Genomic DNA, 20,305 nt, shown 5'->3' with positions numbered 1-20,305 from the left:
ATTGGAGTTCCCACTTTAAAAGTGTTAAGGAACTCGGCTCACAACTGGGAGGTCTGGGAGATTGTGAAACATCTGTTCTTAAGACACTCAAATTTATTTTCAAATTTGTTCTTCACACAATACAACCCACGCTTCCACAACATCTGATTTATTGAGACAGCTTACAGTGTGTAAACAAGGTAGGTGATGATTTTCAAACAGAATGCCTGAGGGAGAACATTATAATTCAAGGAGAAACATCAACAGCTAGTTTAATATTACACAGATGAGACGGTGAATATGCATTACAACTGAGGTGCAGATCAAAGTCGGGTACATTTCATACATAACAATAAATACATAAATGAATAAATCATAAAAACAAATGTATAATATGACTATTTTCATATAATGATCTAGTATTTTATATAGAGCATTTTTTACATTTGTATCATATCACACCAGACAGTAAGGGCTACGCAATTAATTCCTGAAAGTGATTTACGGGCTCACAGTGAAAATGTATGGAGTTAGTCATCGAGTCATTGAGGAAATCTTTGAGTTGATCCAATTTGACATCATTATGAGACATATTTCCTTTTATAATAGTCTTCTACATCTCATCCAAAGCTGACAGAAAACATTTGGCGTGACTAAAAGAGACATTTCTGGTTGTCATTCTCTGATGGTAGGTGAAGTTAATAAAGAAGAAATAACACCTCTGCAAGCCCTGAGGCCTGTTGGTGATCATGCTTAACCCCTGACTCTCCGGTTGGGAAGTTGTACCATTCCACCATCCATCACAAACTGCTGACCAATATCATGATGCAGAGCCACCATCATGGTGTCATACCCCCCACGTGTTCATTCCATTCTATATACAGTGGTCCCTCATTTATCGCGGGAGTTACGTTCTAAAAATAACCCGCAACAGGCGAAAACCGCAAAGTAGTCAGCATTATTTTTTTACAATTATAGATGTTTTAAGGCTGTAAATCCCCCCACTACACACTTTATAGACTTTTCTCAAACAGGCATTAACATTTTCTCACTTTTCTCGCCTGTGTAAACACTGTCTTTTTTCTTCTGGGTGAGAAGATTATAAACAGACACACGCAGAACACAACGCGCGTGCTCTCCCTTCGCTCACTGCCTCCGGGGGTACGGAGGCAGGACCCGTAAAGAATCCAAGTCATGGCCACGGAGCTCTGCGCCTGTCTTTACCAAGAAGTCTATCCTTGCGGGCTGCCAGAGCGCACCGCATTAAAACAGCGAGCGTAGCCTTTGGACCTGTTGCCGGAGTTGGCTGCAGCTCCGCACAGTAGAGGTGGGCGGATCGATCCTAATATTGATAATATCAATACTAACGCTGGTATTGATATTGAACGATCCTCGTTTAAAAAGATCGATACTCAAGGTTTTTTCTCTCCCGAACACACTGACTGTTGCACACGCAGATTCATCAAAGTCTACTCTCTGTCTGTAAGAGCAGCGATTGTGATAATAAAGTATTTTGTTGTCACGTACAATGTTTGGCAAAATTCTATCCTAGGTCTTTTGGATCCTTTGGATCTATGAAGCCTAAATATGACAAAGTATCGGGATCGGTATCGATTTTGGTGATACTGGGCCTGTATTTACTTGGTATTGGATCAATACCAAAATTCCCGGTATTGCCCACCTCTACCACACAGCAGACAGGGGGGCGGTGTGAGTGGCCCGCTGCAGCGTTTACCGAGCCCACAGACTCAGTAAGCACATCCGAGGCAGTGAGCAATCGCGGTGATGCTGACCGGTGTCGCGACCATGCTAAATTGCACTAAAAAAATCTGCGAAACTGTGAAAGGTAAACCGCATTATAGCAAGGGACCACTGTATATGTCGGGCATGACATATGATTTTGTCGGGCACCTCCAAGTTCTGCACTAGCTGAAACAAGGTGAGCAAGTCCAAATGTGCCATAGAGAAATACTACAACCCCTGGCAAAAATTATGGAATCACTGGCCTCGGAGGATGTTCATTCAGTTGTTTAATTTTGTAGAAAAAAAGCAGATCACAGACATGACACAAAACTAAAGTCTTTTCAAATGGTAACTTTCTGGCTTTAAGAAACACTACAAGAAATCAGGAAAAAAAATTGTGGCAGTCAGTAACGGTTACTTTTTTAGACCAAGCAGAGGGAAAAAAATATGGAATCACTCAATTCTGAGGAAAAAATTATGGAATCATGAAAAACAAACCAACGGTTTTTATATCTCAGTGGAGTGTTCTACAACCCCTGACAAAAATTATGGAATCACCGGCCTCGGAGGATGTTCATTCAGTTGTTTAATTTTGTAGAAAAAAGCAGATCACAGACATGACACAAAACTAAAGTCATTTCAAATGACAGCTTTCTGGCTTTAAGAAACACTATAAGAAATCAAGAAAAAAATTATGGCAGTCAGTAACGGTTACTTTTTTAGACCAAGCAGAGGGAAAAAAAATATGGAATCATGAAAAACAAAAGAACGCTCCAACACATCACTAGTATTTTGTTGCATCACCTCTGGCTTTTATAACAGCTTGCAGTCTCTGAGGCATGGACTTAATGAGTGACAAACAGTACTCTTCATCAATCTGGCTCCAACTTTCTCTGATTGCTGTTGCCAGATCAGCTTTGCAGGTTGGAGCCTCATCATGGACCATTTTCTTCAACTTCCACCAAAGATTTTCAATTGGATTAAGATCCGGACTATTTGCAGGCCATGACATTGACCCTATGTGTCTTTTTGCAAGGAATGTTTTCACAGTTTTTGCTCTATGGCAAGATGCATTATCATCTTGAAAAATGATTTCATCATCCCCAAACATCCTTTCAATTGATGGGATAAGAAAAGTGTTCAAAATATCAACGTAAACTTGTGCATTTATTGATGATGTAATGACAGCCATCTCCCCAGTGCCTTTACCTGACATGCAGCCCCATATCATCAATGACTGTGGAAATTTACATGTTCTCGTCAGGCAGTCATCTTTATAAATCTCATTGGAACGGCACCAAACAAAAGTTCCAGCATCATCACCTTGTCCAATGCAGATTCGAGATTCATTACTGAATATGACTTTCATCCAGTCATCCACAGTCCACGATTGCTTTTCCTTAGCCCATTGTAACCTTGTTTTTTTTTTGCTGTTTAGGTGTTAATGATGGCTTTCGTTTAGCTTTTCTGTATGTAAATCCCATTTCCTTTAGGCGGTTTCTTACAGTTCGGTCACAGACGTTGACTCCAGTTTCCTCCCATTCGTTCCTCATTTGTTTTGTTGTGCATTTTCAATTTTTGAGACATATTGCTTTAAGTTTTCTGTCTTGACACTTTGATGTCTTCCTTGGTCTACCAGTACGTTTGCCTTTAACAACCTTCACATGTTGTTTGTATTTGGTCCTGAGTTTAGACACAGCTGACTGTGAACAACCAACATCTTTTGCAACATTGCATGATAATTTACCCTCTTTTAAGAGTTTGATAATCCTCTCCTTTGTTTCAATTGACATCTCTCGTGTTGGAGCCATGATTCATGTCAGTCCACTTGGTGCAACAGCTCTCCAAGGTGTGATCACTCCTTTTTAGATGCAGACTAATGAACAGATCTGATTTGATGCAGGTGTTAGTTTTGGGTATGAAAATTTACAGAGTGATTCCATAATTTATTCCTCAAAATTGAGTGAGTCCATATTTTTTTTCCCTCTGCTTGGTCTAAAAAAGTAACTGTTACTGACTGCCACAATATTTTTTCCTGATTTCTTATAGTGTTTCTTAAAGCCAGGAAGTTGCCATTTGAAATGACTTTAGTTTTGTGTCATGTCTGTGATCTGCTTTTTTTCTACAAAATTTAACAACTGAATGAACATCCTCCGAGGCCGGTGATTCCATAATTATTGCCAGGGGTTGTATACTCAGAGTGGACCCTTGGCTGCACTGGTGTGGAACCTAGTGCCCAATTTTCACACTTCACAGATAAAAAAAATGACTGAGAGATATGAAGAAGAATTCACCTGCCTGGAGGTGCATAGAAACGCACCAGAGGCTCCAAAAATGACCTTGACTTTTGCTGAAAGGTAAGCTGTTCTCAGCTGCTCCAAACATGGCCAGATGACAAATGCTTGGGAAAACCAGTGGCTGTGCACTGTTACTCAGCCAATTAAATTAGCACATTACTAATAAATAAATAAAATTAATTTACTATTTGCTTTATGAGCACATACTTTAGCTTTTAAAAATACTGTGCATTAAGAACTGTGTAGAAAGTACAACTTTCCCACCTTCACTGATTTTATATTTTTGTTACCTCCGCCAAGGATGTTATGTTTTTGGTCATTTGTTTATTGGTTGGTTGGTTTGTTAGCAGGATTACTCACAAAATACTCAACAGATTTCAATGAAATTTTTACCAGGGGTGTATCTTGGCCTAACCTGGAAGTCATTAAATTTTGGTAATGATCCGGAACACGATCCGGACCCAGTTAATTTTTTTAAGGATTCTTTATCATTGCAGGATAGGGCCAATTTCAACATTTTTGCATCTAACTTCATGAAGACGGGTCACAAAGGCTGAACAACAATTAAGAACGACACAACAATAATTTAGCATTTGTTTCTCCTCACTGAATAAACTTATTAGAAAATAAAAAAACTTGTGTAGTTCATGCAGTTTTGTTGTGGGCTGGGGTGTTTGGCTGGCTTGGTTTTTGTTTTCTGTTTCTCCCACCAGGTGGTATGCATTCAGGACTGAGTGGCTGAGCATCAGGACCTCACCCTGAACACCTGAGGCTTGTTTTCACGTGCAGGTCATCAGGACTCACAGCTGTGGTGTATTTTGTCTTGATCAGAGATTGCTGCATTTAAACCTTGAATGCACAGTGTGTGATTGCCAGAGACTCGACCTTGTGAGCAGACGTGTGAGATCGACGTCAGGAGAACAACCTCACCATCACGGACGCAGAGACTGCTCCAGGTTTGACGCCACAGTCTGTGAAGGAGAATTGGGTGAGGTCTCACGCTCTTCAGCACACTTCCTGAGATAATTCGGTTTTTGGTGACTTTTATGAAGTAATGACAGTGGATTTGGTGTCCCTCACACCTTGTGTTAGTGAGCTGTCACGTTATGCTAATTGTCTAATCAGCTTCTGCTTGCAGTGGAGATTTGAACTGAGTTGTTGCAGGGTAAGAAGCTGATGTATAGATTTAAGCCAGGAAGTGTTTGCTGATTGCGTGCACCTTTGAGTTGTGTCTCTCTGTGTGGAGTTGGACTCACCTCATGTTTTTTTTCTTCGCAGACTTGGTTTGTCGCGACCACCTGGGGGGTGTTTGCGCTGTGGAGAGCGCGCCGTGTTTCCACCTTACCAGACCGCGGACGTTTTGGTTGTTTGGCACTGCACGCTGTTATGTTTATTAAATTCTGTAATCTTTTGAACTGTGCTCTGCTTATTTTATGCTGGGTCCTTTCAAACGCTGAGTCGGTGCTCCGACCGCGTCCGAAACATAAGTTTCTCTTTATAAATACATTTGCTGAAGATCTAAGGGTTTAACCACTGGCTCTGAAACATGACGGTAGATGCGTGAAACGATGTGGAATAAGTCTCTTTGCCAAAAGGTATTCCATGTGACGTCAGTGACCCTATGGCCTTGGTGGAGGTTTGCTCTCTCCGGGTGCTTCTACTTTATACTGCAGAGAGTTGTTTTTACTTTGAGAAGAAAATGCAGATTTTTGTCATTGCTTGTTTGTTTGGGGATTTTTGTATGAAGAATCTGGATTGTATTTCGATTTCTTGCCACGAAATCAAAAACAAAAGTTTGATCACAGCTGGAGTAAAAGCACAACAAATTTTTAAATTTTTTTTTGATGCCACAAATGTTAAAGGCGTTTACGGCTTTGCTTCTGGTTAAAAATTGCAATGTATCAATTCACACTTAGCTACTTTAAAAACAATTTAACTGGATGAAGTTACATGATGTCATTTGGTTCAAGTTGCCAGAGAAGAAACAAAGTGTTTCTCAGCCAATAAAAGAACTAAACACACAAGATCACAATTTTAAGGCATATAGGTACTTTATGTTTTGTTTTTGCTTTATAGATTTTACATTACGCTGAGTGTTCCCACTATGAAACATAGTGCCTGAAAATTTGCTGAAAGTTGACTCGGACGCCTTCAGTATAAACTGCCAGATATGCTGTTCACAGCCCACCTCCTCATTCTGAAAGCTGACAGGACAGCAAATACAGACAGATGAGATGTGATGAATTTATGATACCAACAGCCACGTGCTCGCTGCAAACCCACAAGATGACTGGACTGAAACAAACCTACTGCAGGTAGAATTTACTGCTGTCGACAAAGTGAACTCTATGCAAACGACACACTGAGTTCCCTGCTTCATTGTGTAATTTCATTGTATTGCATAGGTTTCCTCCCACAATCAAAAAACATGCTGTTCCTTTCTCTGCCGCTGACCAAGGAAGCATCTCCACATCTAGAGGTAGGCACCACACTGTGGCTGTTCACTCCTCCTAGTGGTTGGATTGCATCGAACTGTAACTAAGATGGGTTAAATGCAGAGGACAATTTTTATTGTATGTATGCATATTTAATTTATATAGCGCCAAATCACAACAAAGTTGCCTCAAGGCGCTTCACACAAAGGTCTCACCTTATCAACCCCTAGAGCAAGCACACAGGCAAAAGAGGTAAGGAAAAACTCCATCTGATGATTTGAGGAAGAAACCCTCAAGCAGACCAGACTCAAAGGGGTGACCCTCTGCTCGGACCATGCTACCGATGCAATAGACAATACAGGAATTATACAGGAGATTTTGGGAGTCCATGCTGGTGCACAAGATAGGAGGCCTGCAGAGGATGTATATGTACAGTACATTCACAATGACATACATGTATATGTGCACTGACAATAAAGGCTCTATTCATTCATTGACATTACTCAGGTTTCTAATAACAAGTATGTACAGTAATGTGTCCAACAAATACTTTTTCAAATACACAACATGCTGAACCATTAAGCAGAATGTGGACCCAAATGTGTATCACTCCTATTAGCTAAGAGGGGGGACCTGAGGCTACACTGATCAGGGACTCAACAAAACTGGATCATGAAATACTGGAAAAACACTACTTGGTTTGAAGATTGTTGTCTTCTGCTACAACATTCAGGTGACTTAGGGTTGGAGTTTGGTATAAACCACGGGAAAGCCTAAGGATGCTTTCCAGAACTTTGGTCAGTCTAAGCCATGCAATCCTAAAACACAAAGAAGGTCCAACCCTCCTAAATGACTGGTGCCCTATTAAGTGTTCCAATAATGCATTAGATACCTTCCATGACTCCACACATGTTGTGTTGCTGTGGTTTCTGTTCAATTTGGGGGGTAAGGGGGGAGTTGTTTCTTCCTGACAAAAACTCAGTGCACAGTTAAGGCGTGTGATGTTTTATAGACAGTTGGAAATGTCACTTGCGCTGCGCTACCCTTCTCTCGTCCCTGTCAAAGCTGAAGCTCAGCGGCGGGCGTTGACTCACTGAAGCGCGCTGTACTTTCTAATGACACCGAGAGAAGAGACTGAGCCGATCTGACCTGACAGTCTTGCATAAATCACGGCCCTCCGACTTAAGTTGCTTTGAGGAGTGTCAACAAATCCACAGGAGGAATATTAGACTCTGCTGTGGGTAGCGACTCCGCCTCTGAGAACTCATTATGGGGTGTCTCCCTTCATGCTGTGCCAGGCTATGTTGACTGAATTTCCAAGTATATTTGTAATTCAGTGGCAGAAGCCTGCATCTAAATAATTCCAAGTTTAAAGCCCACAAGCACTCTGAAGAACATTTCAGTGGAGATGCGTTGTTTCCTTTTTGTTTTGCTTTCAGTGTAGAGCTTCAGTTGTTCAAATGTGAGGTAATTTAAAGAAAAGGAACCTCCGGGCTTTGGAGAAGTGCATGAAAGTGTTAAGAGTAAACGCCATTAAATGAAAATGCGTTAGGAACAAGTGCTTCCTGGGCTTTTATTCATATAGTTAATGGTCGTTAGAGAACCTGATGAGGAGGCAAAGTTAGATGCAGCAATATGCGGCATTTGCTGTTTAATCTCACCAATAAACGTTCCTCTTGAAAATGTACAATGACAAGCAGCTATTTTTCCCCTCGCTAAGTAGAATTTGTCTCTCTCTCTTTCTTTCTTTCTCTCTGGACAATACAAGACTTGAAGCTCCAGTTTACCAAAATGATTCACACTATCATAAGGTAAGGCTAAGGAAATAACTTAAGGCGCAGAGGAAATTTCATTCCACACTCAGAAGAAGACGCGCATTAAGTACTTTGCCAACATTAACACATTTGATTCATCTAGTACAAGAGATGGCCAAATCCTGGACATTGTAGTCAGCTCATACATTGAAACTGTGAGCGCAGCAGGGAGCGGGAGGAGACTCCACAACTTCTTCACAGTCAATTCTGGAGTTCATCATGGATCTGTTCTGGCACTTTTTTCTGTTTGCATGGAAGTGGTGGGGGTGGAGTCTATCAACTTTGGTGTGGAAAAGTTTTCTGACTTTGACTTTATTTAAGATGCTGTGACCTTTATGGAATGAGGAAACCAAGTGCACAAATTTGCAATTATCCTGGATCCAGACTAAAATTCAGGCTTTAAGTGATTTGCTACACTCAGCCATCAGGGGTGCAACTGTTTTTGGTGGAAGTGCTGCAGCTGTCCAGAGATTCACTTATCTCTTTTGAGACAGAGATGCCTGGAAACGGCTTCTGGAATCATGAGGACACTGGACACACGTCTGGTGATGCTAATACCACGAGAATGAAGGTCCAAGTCTTTAGTGTTCTGATGCTTGCAGTCTTACTGGTGGTTATGAGACCAACTTGGAGACTAACCAGTGACCTAAGGCATTGACTGGATGTCTTTAGTAATAGTTCTCTTCAAAAGATCCTTTACTGAGAGGGACACATGCATTATAAAGTAACGTCACACTCCTGTGTGCACGATCCAGGACACAGGTGCTTCAGACCCCAGCAAAGGGAAAAACCAATGAGAGAGACACACATATCCCCAGGCCGCAGCTGACAGATGGCTACTTTTGAGAGGTGGTAATAGACCCGTTATCGCTCTAAGGTAGCTGCCACCCAGGAGTCAAGGCAACTCTGCAGTGTGGTGGATGTAATGATGCACAACACCAATACATCATCCCAGACTTGACCTAATCCAGGATTTCAAACCAATTTTCTAAATGCAAGTACAAGAACAACACCCACTCCTTGGAAGCTGCCATTTTGGTATTCCCAACATACAAACTCATTTCCATTCTGCATGATGTCACGAGGCCGTTTTAAGCAGAAACGAGGCGATATTCGGTGAATCGTTACTGACACTCCAAAATGACATAGGCAGAGCAACTGCACCTCAGAGTCAGACGTACTGCTGTGGCGCTCTGATTGCTCCCCCTTCTTTTATGATGAAATAATGCTGAATTTATGCGGAAATGATTGTTGTACAAAAGCTTCACATAATCTGTCACTGAGATAGATGATGACTGGAGTGCAGTTTTAAGGTCCCGTCACACGGCACATGGTGATAGCTGAACGAAGTTAAAAAAAGAAAAAAAAAATCCCAGTCAAAAATCGTCGACGAATGAGCCGGCACTTCTCCCATCACCAAAAAGCCTGCGAGTCCAGAACGCATAAAAGAACAACACAAAACCGAAACTAACAAAAGAAAAACAAAACAAACAGCGATCTTGACGCTTTAAACAAAATCAAAACAAAACATTCATGATGACGTTACTTGACAGCAGGTATCAGACAGAGCACCAGCCTGTGATCATTTCTGCAGCCAACGTGCGCTCTCCACAGCACCTGCAGGTGCAAGAGTTGTCTTGACAACAGGTTTGTCTTCACTAAAACAACGTGTGCGCACACGCACGTTCGCATGCCGTCTGTGGCTGGAATGTTCCAGCCACAGACGGCATGAGAACATGCGCACAGCTGTCTGTGGCGCACAGCCTCTCCACCCAGAGATGGCATGCAAACGTACGTAAATAGTTACAGTAGTTGATCAAACATTCTTGCCACTACTGTTTCTGTATGAGAGCGTTGCTTTTTGTCCCACACATGGATGAGTCACGTTCAGCTCATCGGATCTTTAGTTATTGATCCGTTCAGATATCGTCAATGGTCGTGCAAGATGTCAGACTTGGGAGGTTGGACAAAGTTGGACGACAATAAAACTCTGATGGTACGAGAACTACGCAAATGGTGAGGAACCATCAAGACAGAAAGCAAAAAGGAATACAGACAAACTGAAGTTGTCGTCGGGATTTGTTCACATTTTTCAACAGTTTGAAAATTCTGACAAAGCGCCAGCGACGGGAACAAAGCTGGACAATGGTTAAACCATGTCTCCGAGTCAACGTAAATGCAGATTTGTTGTTTCGTTTTGGCTTCGGTGTACTTCGTTAGTGCCGTGTGACCACGGAGCTTTAAGCAGAAACAAGGTGTTAATCGGTGAATCGCTGCTGATACTCCGAAATGACACATGCGCAGTGAAGGCAGAGCGGACTGATTTTTAGGGGGGACCGTTCAGTCGGTGACACCGGTTTTTACAACCATTTCAAGAAAAAACATTTGGTTGGATCAAAAAGAAACTTCTGATTTGAATAGTATGAGATCAAAATCTGCAGTGGTTCCCTTTCAGTCCATACACAGTACAACACACAGCAGGGGTCATCATGCAATCTGACACAAGACACCTTTATTCTAGATGACCTGTGGTGATGCATGCCTGCTCATGCATGGCTGTGCCTGATATTCTGTGCAAGACGGGGAGCTAATTAAGTGAGGGATGACTGTAGCATGCCAGGCAACAGCTGCCTGCACAGAAATTGCATCACCAAAGGCACCCCTCACTTCATACCCTCTTCACCTTGTATAGAACCCCTCTCTAAGACTTGGTTAGCTTAGCAGGGGTAGCGGTGACCAGCATAACTGCTCACAACAGCCTCTGCTGGTAAGTTGCATAACTAGATAACACTGCTTTTGCAGGTTTGAGTCTGATGTGTTTTGTAAGTGTATTTCTCCATCATGCCTATTCGATTGGGATTAAACCATCAAAACGGGTACGCTCTTTACCCTACGTGGCTAGCTGGGTGCTGTTTTTAACGAGTCATATGTAAAGATAGAAGGTTGGCCAAGTGAACATGGTGCATATTTATAGTTATATCTGGTTGATTTGGTGTTTTTTTTCTTTATGAGTTGGCAGTATCAGTTGAATTCCTTTCCCGCAAATGACACACAGACATTAGTTTTATTAAAGAGCTGCAGGTTTTCAGCTCAGCAAACTTTTATGGCTTTGAGCACTTTTATAAAACACTGGCTGCCAATCTGTTTAAAAAAAAAACAGAGCGAGGGGGAGAGAGAGAAGCACTTTAATCAAAGCCGCAAGAGCTAAACACTCAGGAGGGTGGATGCAAGATGGTTTCAACTGATGATCAGAAAGCCGGAGAGCGTGTGTGATTCTGCTCCATTATTGGAGAGCGAGTGGAGCTGTGTTCCTCGAGTACTCTGGGGCAGAGGAGGGGGTGCGACAGAAAGGCGTTGGTTTATGTGTCGGTCAACGGCGTGTCTTTTCAGGATAGTGGTTTTAGGCAAAAATAAATATATAAGCAAGGCTAAAGTGAGGCACGGGGAGAAACCGGTACATTGCTGAAAGAGCGCTGGTAAATCAGAGGACTGTCAACCGAGCTGACACTCACGGACATCCTGCTGTTCAGTGATGAGAAAAATTACACAACCCCTGAAGGGTACAAAAAAGGTAACGGTACAGGATGTTTGTTTTGAGGGTGAAATGGAAAGATCCCGCAAATCCAAACAAGATGACAATATTGACTCAAATTAAGGGTTCTAATCTCAAGTAATCTTTATTATGGGCTTTTTTATTACGAGTTTCACTCCTAAACTGCAAACTAAGCAAACATGGGATGGGAAAAAACCACTGATTCCTCAGACGGCTGGAAAACATATCTGCAGTGCAGATCTCAGATAATTTTCTTTCAATAATGCAACCACCCACCGGCTTCTAAAGCTCCAGCTGGCAAGCAGTCCTGAGGAGAACAGATTCTACCCCAGCAGGGGCCGGAGGGATGCGGCAAGAGACAGCAAAAAAAGAAGCTCGTTCTGTTGAGCAAATTTAGTTGATTTAGCGGCTTGGCTTCCCTGGGGGTGACTTACGGCTCGCAACTTTAAATGGTGGATCTTTAAGGAAACGGTTCACATTCACAATGTTTGTGTCGTAATGCTGAAAAGACAAGTATTTCCTCAACACATTGACTTTGCGATTGCACTTTAAAATCCTTTCACATTTCGACTCAAAGTCTATTCATTCAATACAACACTGATTGAGTTCAATACAAATTCTCACAAAAAAAGGAGCAATGTTTGAGTCACGGTATAATTGGGCATTTCTACAAAACTGCAGGTCTATGATTTCAAACGTTCCCACGAAGTACTTAAAACTCATAATCAAGACTGCTGGTAGAGGCAGGATGGAAGCTGGATATGGACAGAAATGTGGACATGGGTCCAGCTAAACAAGCTCTGATTTGAATGCTTAACCTTTAGGACTGTTGCTTTGTAATCACACTATTTTAGGATTTATGACCACTGGCAATATGCAAGTAGTACTTTCAATTCCACATCCTACCCACTTCTACAACTGTAAGTCCAAGAGATTCATAAGATGGCTATTAATGGATACATTTTACTAGAAGGAGAGAGCATATCTCACCCATATTGGCCTCTCTTCATTGGCTTCCTGTTAATTCTAGAATAGAATTTAAAATTCTTCTTCTTACTTATAAGGTTTTGAATAATCAGGTCCCATCTTATCTTAGGGACCTCGTAGTACCATATCACCCCAATAGAGCGCTTCGCTCTCAGACTGCAGGCTTACTTGTAGTTCCTAGGGTTTGTAAGAGTAGAATGGGAGGCAGAGCCTTCAGCTTTCAGGCTCCTCTCCTGTGGAACCAGCTCCCAATTCAGATCAGGGAGACAGACACCCTCTCTACTTTTAAGATTAGGCTTAAAACTTTCCTTTTTGCTACGGCTTATAGTTAGGGCTGGATCAGGTGACCCTGAACCATCCCTTAGTTATGCTGCTATAGACGTAGACTGCTGGGGGGTTCCCATGATGCACTGTTTCTTTCTCTTTTTGCTCTGTATGCACCACTCTGCATTTAATCATTAGTGATCGATCTCTGCTCCCCTCCACAGCATGTCTTTTTCCTGGTTCTCTCCCTCAGCCCCAACCAGTCCCAGCAGAAGACTGCCCCTCCCTGAGCCTGGTTCTGCTGGAGGTTTCTTCCTGTTAAAAGGGAGTTTTTCCTTCCCACTGTAGCCAAGTGCTTGCTCACAGGGGGTCGTTTTGACCGTTGGGGTTTTACATAATTATTGTATGGCCTTGCCTTACAATATAAAGCGCCTTGAGGCAACTGTTTGTTGTGATTTGGCGCTATATAAAAAAATTGATTGATTGATTGATTTTCTTTCTTGTTATATTCTTAATGTCATTGGCTATAATACACAATTGTATCATTCCTGTGTGACACCAGTATTAGATTAAACCACTGGGAATTTCTGTAAATAATCTAAAAGTGACACCGCATTACAGAGCTATGACACAGATATTTTAGATTAGATTAGACTTTATTAATCCCTTTGGAAGACTCCCTCGGGGAAACTGAGGTTCCAGCAGCATTGTATAGCAGCACACAGGATAAGAAGTACACAAAGTATCAAAAATGAAAGTTAACAACAACAAAAAAAAAAAAAAAACAATTTGCAAATATAAATATAAATACACAAATATAAATACCAGAGATACTGAGCACTACTGGTTTACTGGCTACTACTGTTCCTCTCATTCCTGTCCTCTGTCTTCCTGTTACTCCTCCTCCCCCTGAGTGAGTAGTTGTACAGTCTGAGGGCTTGAGGGATTAAAGGAGTTTTCAGTCTGTTGGTCCTGCACTTGGGAAGGAGCAGTCTGTGGCTGACGAGGCTCCTCTGGTTGCTGATGTGCAGAGGGTGACTAACATCATCCATAATGTCCAGCAGTTTGTCCAGTGTTCTCTTCTCTGGCACCATAACCAGAGAGTCCAGCTTCATGCCAACCATGCCAGCCCACCTGATCACTTTGTCTAGCCTGGATGTGTCCTTTGTGTGTTGTGTCCAACTTTAGGATTATATTGCCAACAAGACAATACCGTCAATAATCCCCCAGCGCAGGGTTGATTCCTTAGAAATTAAGACTCAACAAATGTGAGAAGCAACAAACAGCCTTTTAAATATGCAACATTTCAGGTATAGTGCATTTCATCAAATTTCCTCAGTAGCTAGCATTGTTGTAAACACCCAAATCCTCAAGACAAAGGTGAGGGCTTTGATTTCCAAGGGTCAAACCAAGGAAACCCCAAGACCAAGATATAAATAATTTTATGTATTGATTTATTTTTTGCTTTTGGCTGACCAGTTGTTCTGGATCACCACAGCAGCACTGGTAGAGATCCACGTTGGGGTTTGGGACAAGTTTCATGCCAGATGTCCTTCCTGATGCAACTCCAATTTTACAAGGAAAATCATGTATAGCTCCTTGTGTTCCCAAGTGGTCTCCCAGCCAAGTAGGTACAGGAACTCCTATGCTTAACCTTTGAGAGAGGATGGGATCAGGTGTACATGAACGGCATGGCTGCATACCAAGGCAGAAAAACACTTTTTTTTTAAAACAAAAAAGACTCTTTTTTTTATCCAAAATGTGGTATTTTAAGAAAGTGACTTCAAGAACGGCAGTTGTTTATAGTAACGGTATTTTATATTGTGCAGATTTTATAGGCAACTAAATTGTATTTTAAAATAGCACAATTCCACATGGCTTGAAAATGCCTGGAATTTTCTTGCGGTCACAGAGGCTTTGAAACCTCAAGTTCATGGCCAAAGGCATGAATCTCAAATCAAAGGCAAAGGCCTGAAAAAAATGTGTTTTAAGTCACCTTAAAGGCAGCACTGAGCATCAAGGCACTACAACACTGGTACTTTTGTCTGTTGTAACCACGTGATGCACAAAGAGCCATAACTCTCACAAATGTGTAGAAAGTTAATTTAGTAATATAATCCAAACACATATGTATCCAATAACAAACTGGTCGTACTCACTCATATACTTTCAGCTGATAACACTGACTGTTCAGGAACAGAAACTCCCAATCGGTTCCGTAGTCTATCGCCAGCTTCTTCCGTAGATCACTGGGGAAACAAAAACACTTTTGTCAATCATAATTACACTTTCAGTCAACAATCATAAGGAAATCTTTTTAGCCTTTACAAGAAAAAAACAAACAAACAGAAAAACTACACACAGTAAACAATATGGCTCTCACTGCGGTATTGTATCACTTCCTGTTCCGGAGCACAGCGGTGTTTTGCTGTATCTGTTAGCTGTTTAATCTGCGCAGTTAGATTGATCTAGTTATCTAGATTACGATTTGTTTCCCAGTGTAATCTTTACGTGCCTTAACTAAAGCACTCCTTCTGCTGAATCACCTCTAAATTATTTACACATTATTCACTTTGCGTGTTTTTAGGAATCCGCTAGCTTAGCGTAGCTACTAGCTCTTAGCCGATTTAGCATGGCGGCTTCTCCTGTCTCTCCCGCACTTTTCTGCTCTGGGTGTGAAATGTTTAGTTATTCCTCGGCCTCCTTTAGCAGTAACGGTACTTGTAATAAGTGTAGCTTATTCGTAGCTTTGGAGGCCAGGCTGGGCGAATTGGAGACTCGGCTCCGCACCGTGGAAAATTCTACAGCTAGCCAGGCCCCTGTAGTCGGTGCGGACCAAGGTAGCTTAGCCGCCGTTAGTTAACCCCTGGCAGATCCCGAGCAGCCGGGAAAGCAGGCCGACTGAGTGACTGTGAGGAGGAAGCGTAGCCCTAAACAGAAGCCCCGTGTACACCGCCAACCCGTTCACATTTCTAACCGTTTTTCCCCACTCGACGACACACCCGCCGAGGATCAAACTCTGGTTATTGGCGACTCTGTTTTGAGAAATGTGAAGTTAGCGACACCAGCAACCATAGTCAATTGTCTTCCGGGGGCCAAAGCAGGCGACATTGAAGGAAATTTGAAACTGCTGGCTAAGGCTAAGCGTAAATTTGGTAAGATTGTAATTCACGTCGGCAGTAATGACACCCGGTTACGCCAATCGGAGGTCACTAAAATTAACATTAAATCGGTGTGTAACTTTGCAAAAACAATGTCGGACTCTGTAGTTTTCTCTGGGCCCCTCCCCAATCAGACCGGGAGTGACATGTTTAGCCGCATGTTCTCCTTGAATTGCTGGCTATCTGAGTGGTGTCCAAAAAATGAGGTGGGCTTCATAGATAATTGGCAAAGCTTCTGGGGAAAACCTGGTCTTGTTAGGAGAGACGGCATCCATCCCACTTTGGATGGAGCAGCTCTCATTTCTAGAAATCTGGCCAATTTTCTTAAATCCTCCAAACCGTGACTATCCAGGGTTGGGACCAGGAAGCAGAGTTGTAGTCTTACACACCTCTCTGCAGCTTCTCTCCCCCTGCCATCCCCTCATTACACCATCCCCGTAGAGACGGTGCCTGCTCCCAGACTACCAATAACCAGCAAAAATCTATTTAAGCATAAAAATTCAAAAAGAAAAAATAATATAGCACCTTCAACTGCACCACAGACTAAAACAGTTAAATGTGGTCTATTAAACATTAGGTCTCTCTCTTCTAAGTCCCTGTTGGTAAATGATATAATAATTGATCAACATATTGATTTATTCTGCCTTACAGAAACCTGGTTACAGCAGGATGAATATGTTAGTTTAAATGAGTCAACACCCCCGAGTCACACTAACTGTCAGAATGCTCGTAGCACGGGCCGGGGCGGAGGATTAGCAGCAATCTTCCATTCCAGCTTATTAATTAATCAAAAACCCAGACAGAGCTTTAATTCATTTGAAAGCTTGACTCTTAGTCTTGTCCATCCAAATTGGAAGTCCCAAAAAACAGTTTTATTTGTTATTATCTATCGTCCACCTGGTCGTTACTGTGAGTTTCTCTGTGAATTTTCAGACCTTTTGTCTGACTTAGTGCTTAGCTCAGATAAGATAATTATAGTGGGCGATTTTAACATCCACACAGATGCTGAGAATGACAGCCTCAACACTGCATTTAATCTATTATTAGACTCTATTGGCTTTGCTCAAAAAGTAAATGAGTCCACCCACCACTTTAATCATGTCTTAGATCTTGTTCTGACTTATGGTATGGGAATAGAAGACTTAACAGTATTCCCTGAAAACTCCCTTCTGTCTGATCATTTCTTAATAACATTTACATTTACTCTGATGGACTACCCAGCAGTGGGGAATAAGTTTCATTACACTACAAGTCTTTCAGAAAGCGCTGTAACTAGGTTTAAGGATATGATTCCTTCTTTATGTTCTCTAATGCCATATACCAACACAGTGCAGAGTAGCTACCTAAACTCTGTAAGTGAGATAGAGTATCTCGTCAATAGTTTTACATCCTCATTGAAGACAGCTTTGGATGCTATAGCTCCTCTGAAAAAGAGAGCTTTAAATCAGAAGTGCCTGACTCCGTGGTATAACTCACAAACTCGTAGCTTAAAGCAGATAACCCGTAAGTTGGAGAGGAAATGGCGTCTCACTAATTTAGAAGATCTTCACTTAGCCTGGAAAAAGAGTCTATTGCTCTATAAAAAAGCCCTCCGTAAAGCTAGGACATCTTTCTACTCATCACTAATTGAAGAAAATAAGAAGAACCCCAGGTTTCTTTTCAGCACTGTAGCCAGGCTGACAAAGAGTCAGAGCTCTATTGAGCTGAGTATTCCATTAACTTTAACTAGTAATGACTTCATGACTTTCTTTGCTAACAAAATTTTAACTATTAGAGAAAAAATTACTCATAACCATCCCAAAGATGTATCGTTATCTTTGGCTGCTTTCAGTGATGCCGGTATTTGGTTAGACTCTTTCTCTCAGATTGTTCTGTCTGAGTTATTTTCATTAGTTACTTCATCCAAACCATCAACATGTTTATTAGACCCCATTCCTACCAGGCTGCTCAAGGAAGCCCTACCATTATTTAATGCTTCGATCTTAAATATGATCAATCTATCTTTGTTAGTTGGCTATGTACCACAGGCTTTTAAGGTGGCAGTAATTAAACCATTACTTAAAAAGCCATCACTTGACCCAGCTATCTTAGCTAATTATAGGCCAATCTCCAACCTTCCTTTTCTCTCAAAAACTCTTGAAAGGGTAGTTGTAAAACAGCTAACTGATCATCTGCAGAGGAATGGTCTATTTGAAGAGTTTCAGTCAGGTTTTAGAATTCATCATAGTACAGAAACAGCATTAGTGAAGGTTACAAATGATCTTCTTATGGCCTCGGACAGTGGACTCATCTCTGTGCTTGTTCTGTTAGACCTCAGTGCTGCTTTTGATACTGTTGACCATAAAATTTTATTACAGAGATTAGAGCATGCCATAGGTATTAAAGGCACTGCGTTGCGGTGGTTTGAATCATATTTGTCTAATAGATTACAATTTGTTCATGTAAATGGGGAATCTTCTTCACAGACTAAAGTTAATTATGGAGTTCCACAAGGTTCTGTGCTAGGACCAATTTTATTCACTTTATACATGCTTCCCTTAGGCAGTATTATTAGACGGTATTGCTTAAAGTTTCATTGTTACGCAGATGACACCCAGCTTTATCTATCCATGAAGCCAGAGGACACACACCAATTAGCTAAACTGCAGGATTGTCTTACAGACATAAAGACATGGATGACCTCTAATTTCCTGCTTTTAAACTCAGATAAAACTGAAGTTATTGTACTTGGCCCCACAAATCTTAGAAACATGGTGTCTAACCAGATCCTTACTCTGGATGGCATTACCCTGAGCTCTAGTAATACTGTGAGAAATCTTGGAGTCATTTTTGATCAGGATATGTCATTCAAAGCGCATATTAAACAAATATGTAGGACTGCTTTTTGCATTTACACAATATCTCTAAAATCAGAAAGGTCTTGTCTCAGAGTGATGCTGAAAAACTAATTCATGCATTTATTTCCTCTAGGCTGGACTATTGTAATTCATTATTATCAGGTTGTCCTAAAAGTTCCCTAAAAAGCCTTCAGTTAATTCAAAATGCTGCAGCTAGAGTACTGACGGGGACTAGAAGGAGAGAGCATATCTCACCCATATTGGCCTCTCTTCATTGGCTTCCTGTTAATTCTAGAATAGAATTTAAAATTCTTCTTCTTACTTATAAGGTTTTGAATAATCAGGTCCCATCTTATCTTAGGGACCTCGTAGTACCATATCACCCCAATAGAGCGCTTCGCTCTCAGACTGCAGGCTTACTTGTAGTTCCTAGGGTTTGTAAGAGTAGAATGGGAGGCAGAGCCTTCAGCTTTCAGGCTCCTCTCCTGTGGAACCAGCTCCCAATTCAGATCAGGGAGACAGACACCCTCTCTACTTTTAAGATTAGGCTTAAAACTTTCCTTTTTGCTAAAGCTTATAGTTAGGGCTGGATCAGGTGACCCTGAACCATCCCTTAGTTATGCTGCTATAGACTTAGACTGCTGGGGGGTTCCCATGATGCATTGTTTCTTTCTCTTTTTGCTCTGTATGCACCACTCTGTATTTAATCATTAGTGATCGATCTCTGCTCCCCTCCACAGCATGTCTTTTTCCTGGTTCTCTCCCTCAGCCCCAACCAGTCCCAGCAGAAGACTGCCCCTCCCTGAGCCTGGTTCTGCTGGAGGTTTCTTCCTGTTAAAAGGGAGTTTTTCCTTCCCACTGTAGCCAAGTGCTTGCTCACAGGGGGTCGTTTTGACCGTTGGGGTTTTACATAATTATTGTATGGCCTTGCCTTACAATATAAAGCGCCTTGGGGCAACTGTTTGTTGTGATTTGGCGCTATATAAAAAAATTGATTGATTGATTGATATCAAACGTATCAGGTATTTGAAATATGCTTTTTTTGGGGGGATGATTTACCTATATGGTGAGGATTTTTATGCAGTGATGCCAATGTTTTGAGTACATTCAGGGCTGCTTTTCCTCACAATCCAAACTAAATCCAAACTCTTACTTGTCACACGCCTGTATTGCCAGTGTTACAGTTCAGAAATGCAAATTGAGTCATAAATATTTACACAAGGGGATTGTTGTGC

At 41.6% G+C, this 20,305-nt stretch overlaps 1 protein-coding gene across 1 annotated transcript in view; it reads right to left on the bottom strand.

Annotated features, from left to right (window-relative positions):
• LOC117505150 (glucosidase 2 subunit beta-like) overlaps positions 1 to 20,305 on the bottom strand; it is a 248,340-nt gene that overhangs the window by 39,897 nt on the left and 188,138 nt on the right. The window contains exon 11 of the mRNA XM_034164700.1: positions 15,232 to 15,321. Coding sequence (XP_034020591.1) covers positions 15,232 to 15,321 — 90 coding nt within the window. The remainder of the gene's footprint in view (positions 1 to 15,231; positions 15,322 to 20,305) is intronic.

Source organism: Thalassophryne amazonica, chromosome 23 (genome assembly GCF_902500255.1).
Source record: "Thalassophryne amazonica chromosome 23, fThaAma1.1, whole genome shotgun sequence".
Classification (NCBI taxonomy): Eukaryota; Metazoa; Chordata; class Actinopteri; order Batrachoidiformes; family Batrachoididae; genus Thalassophryne; species Thalassophryne amazonica.
This window is presented reverse-complemented; position numbering and strand designations above follow the sequence as displayed.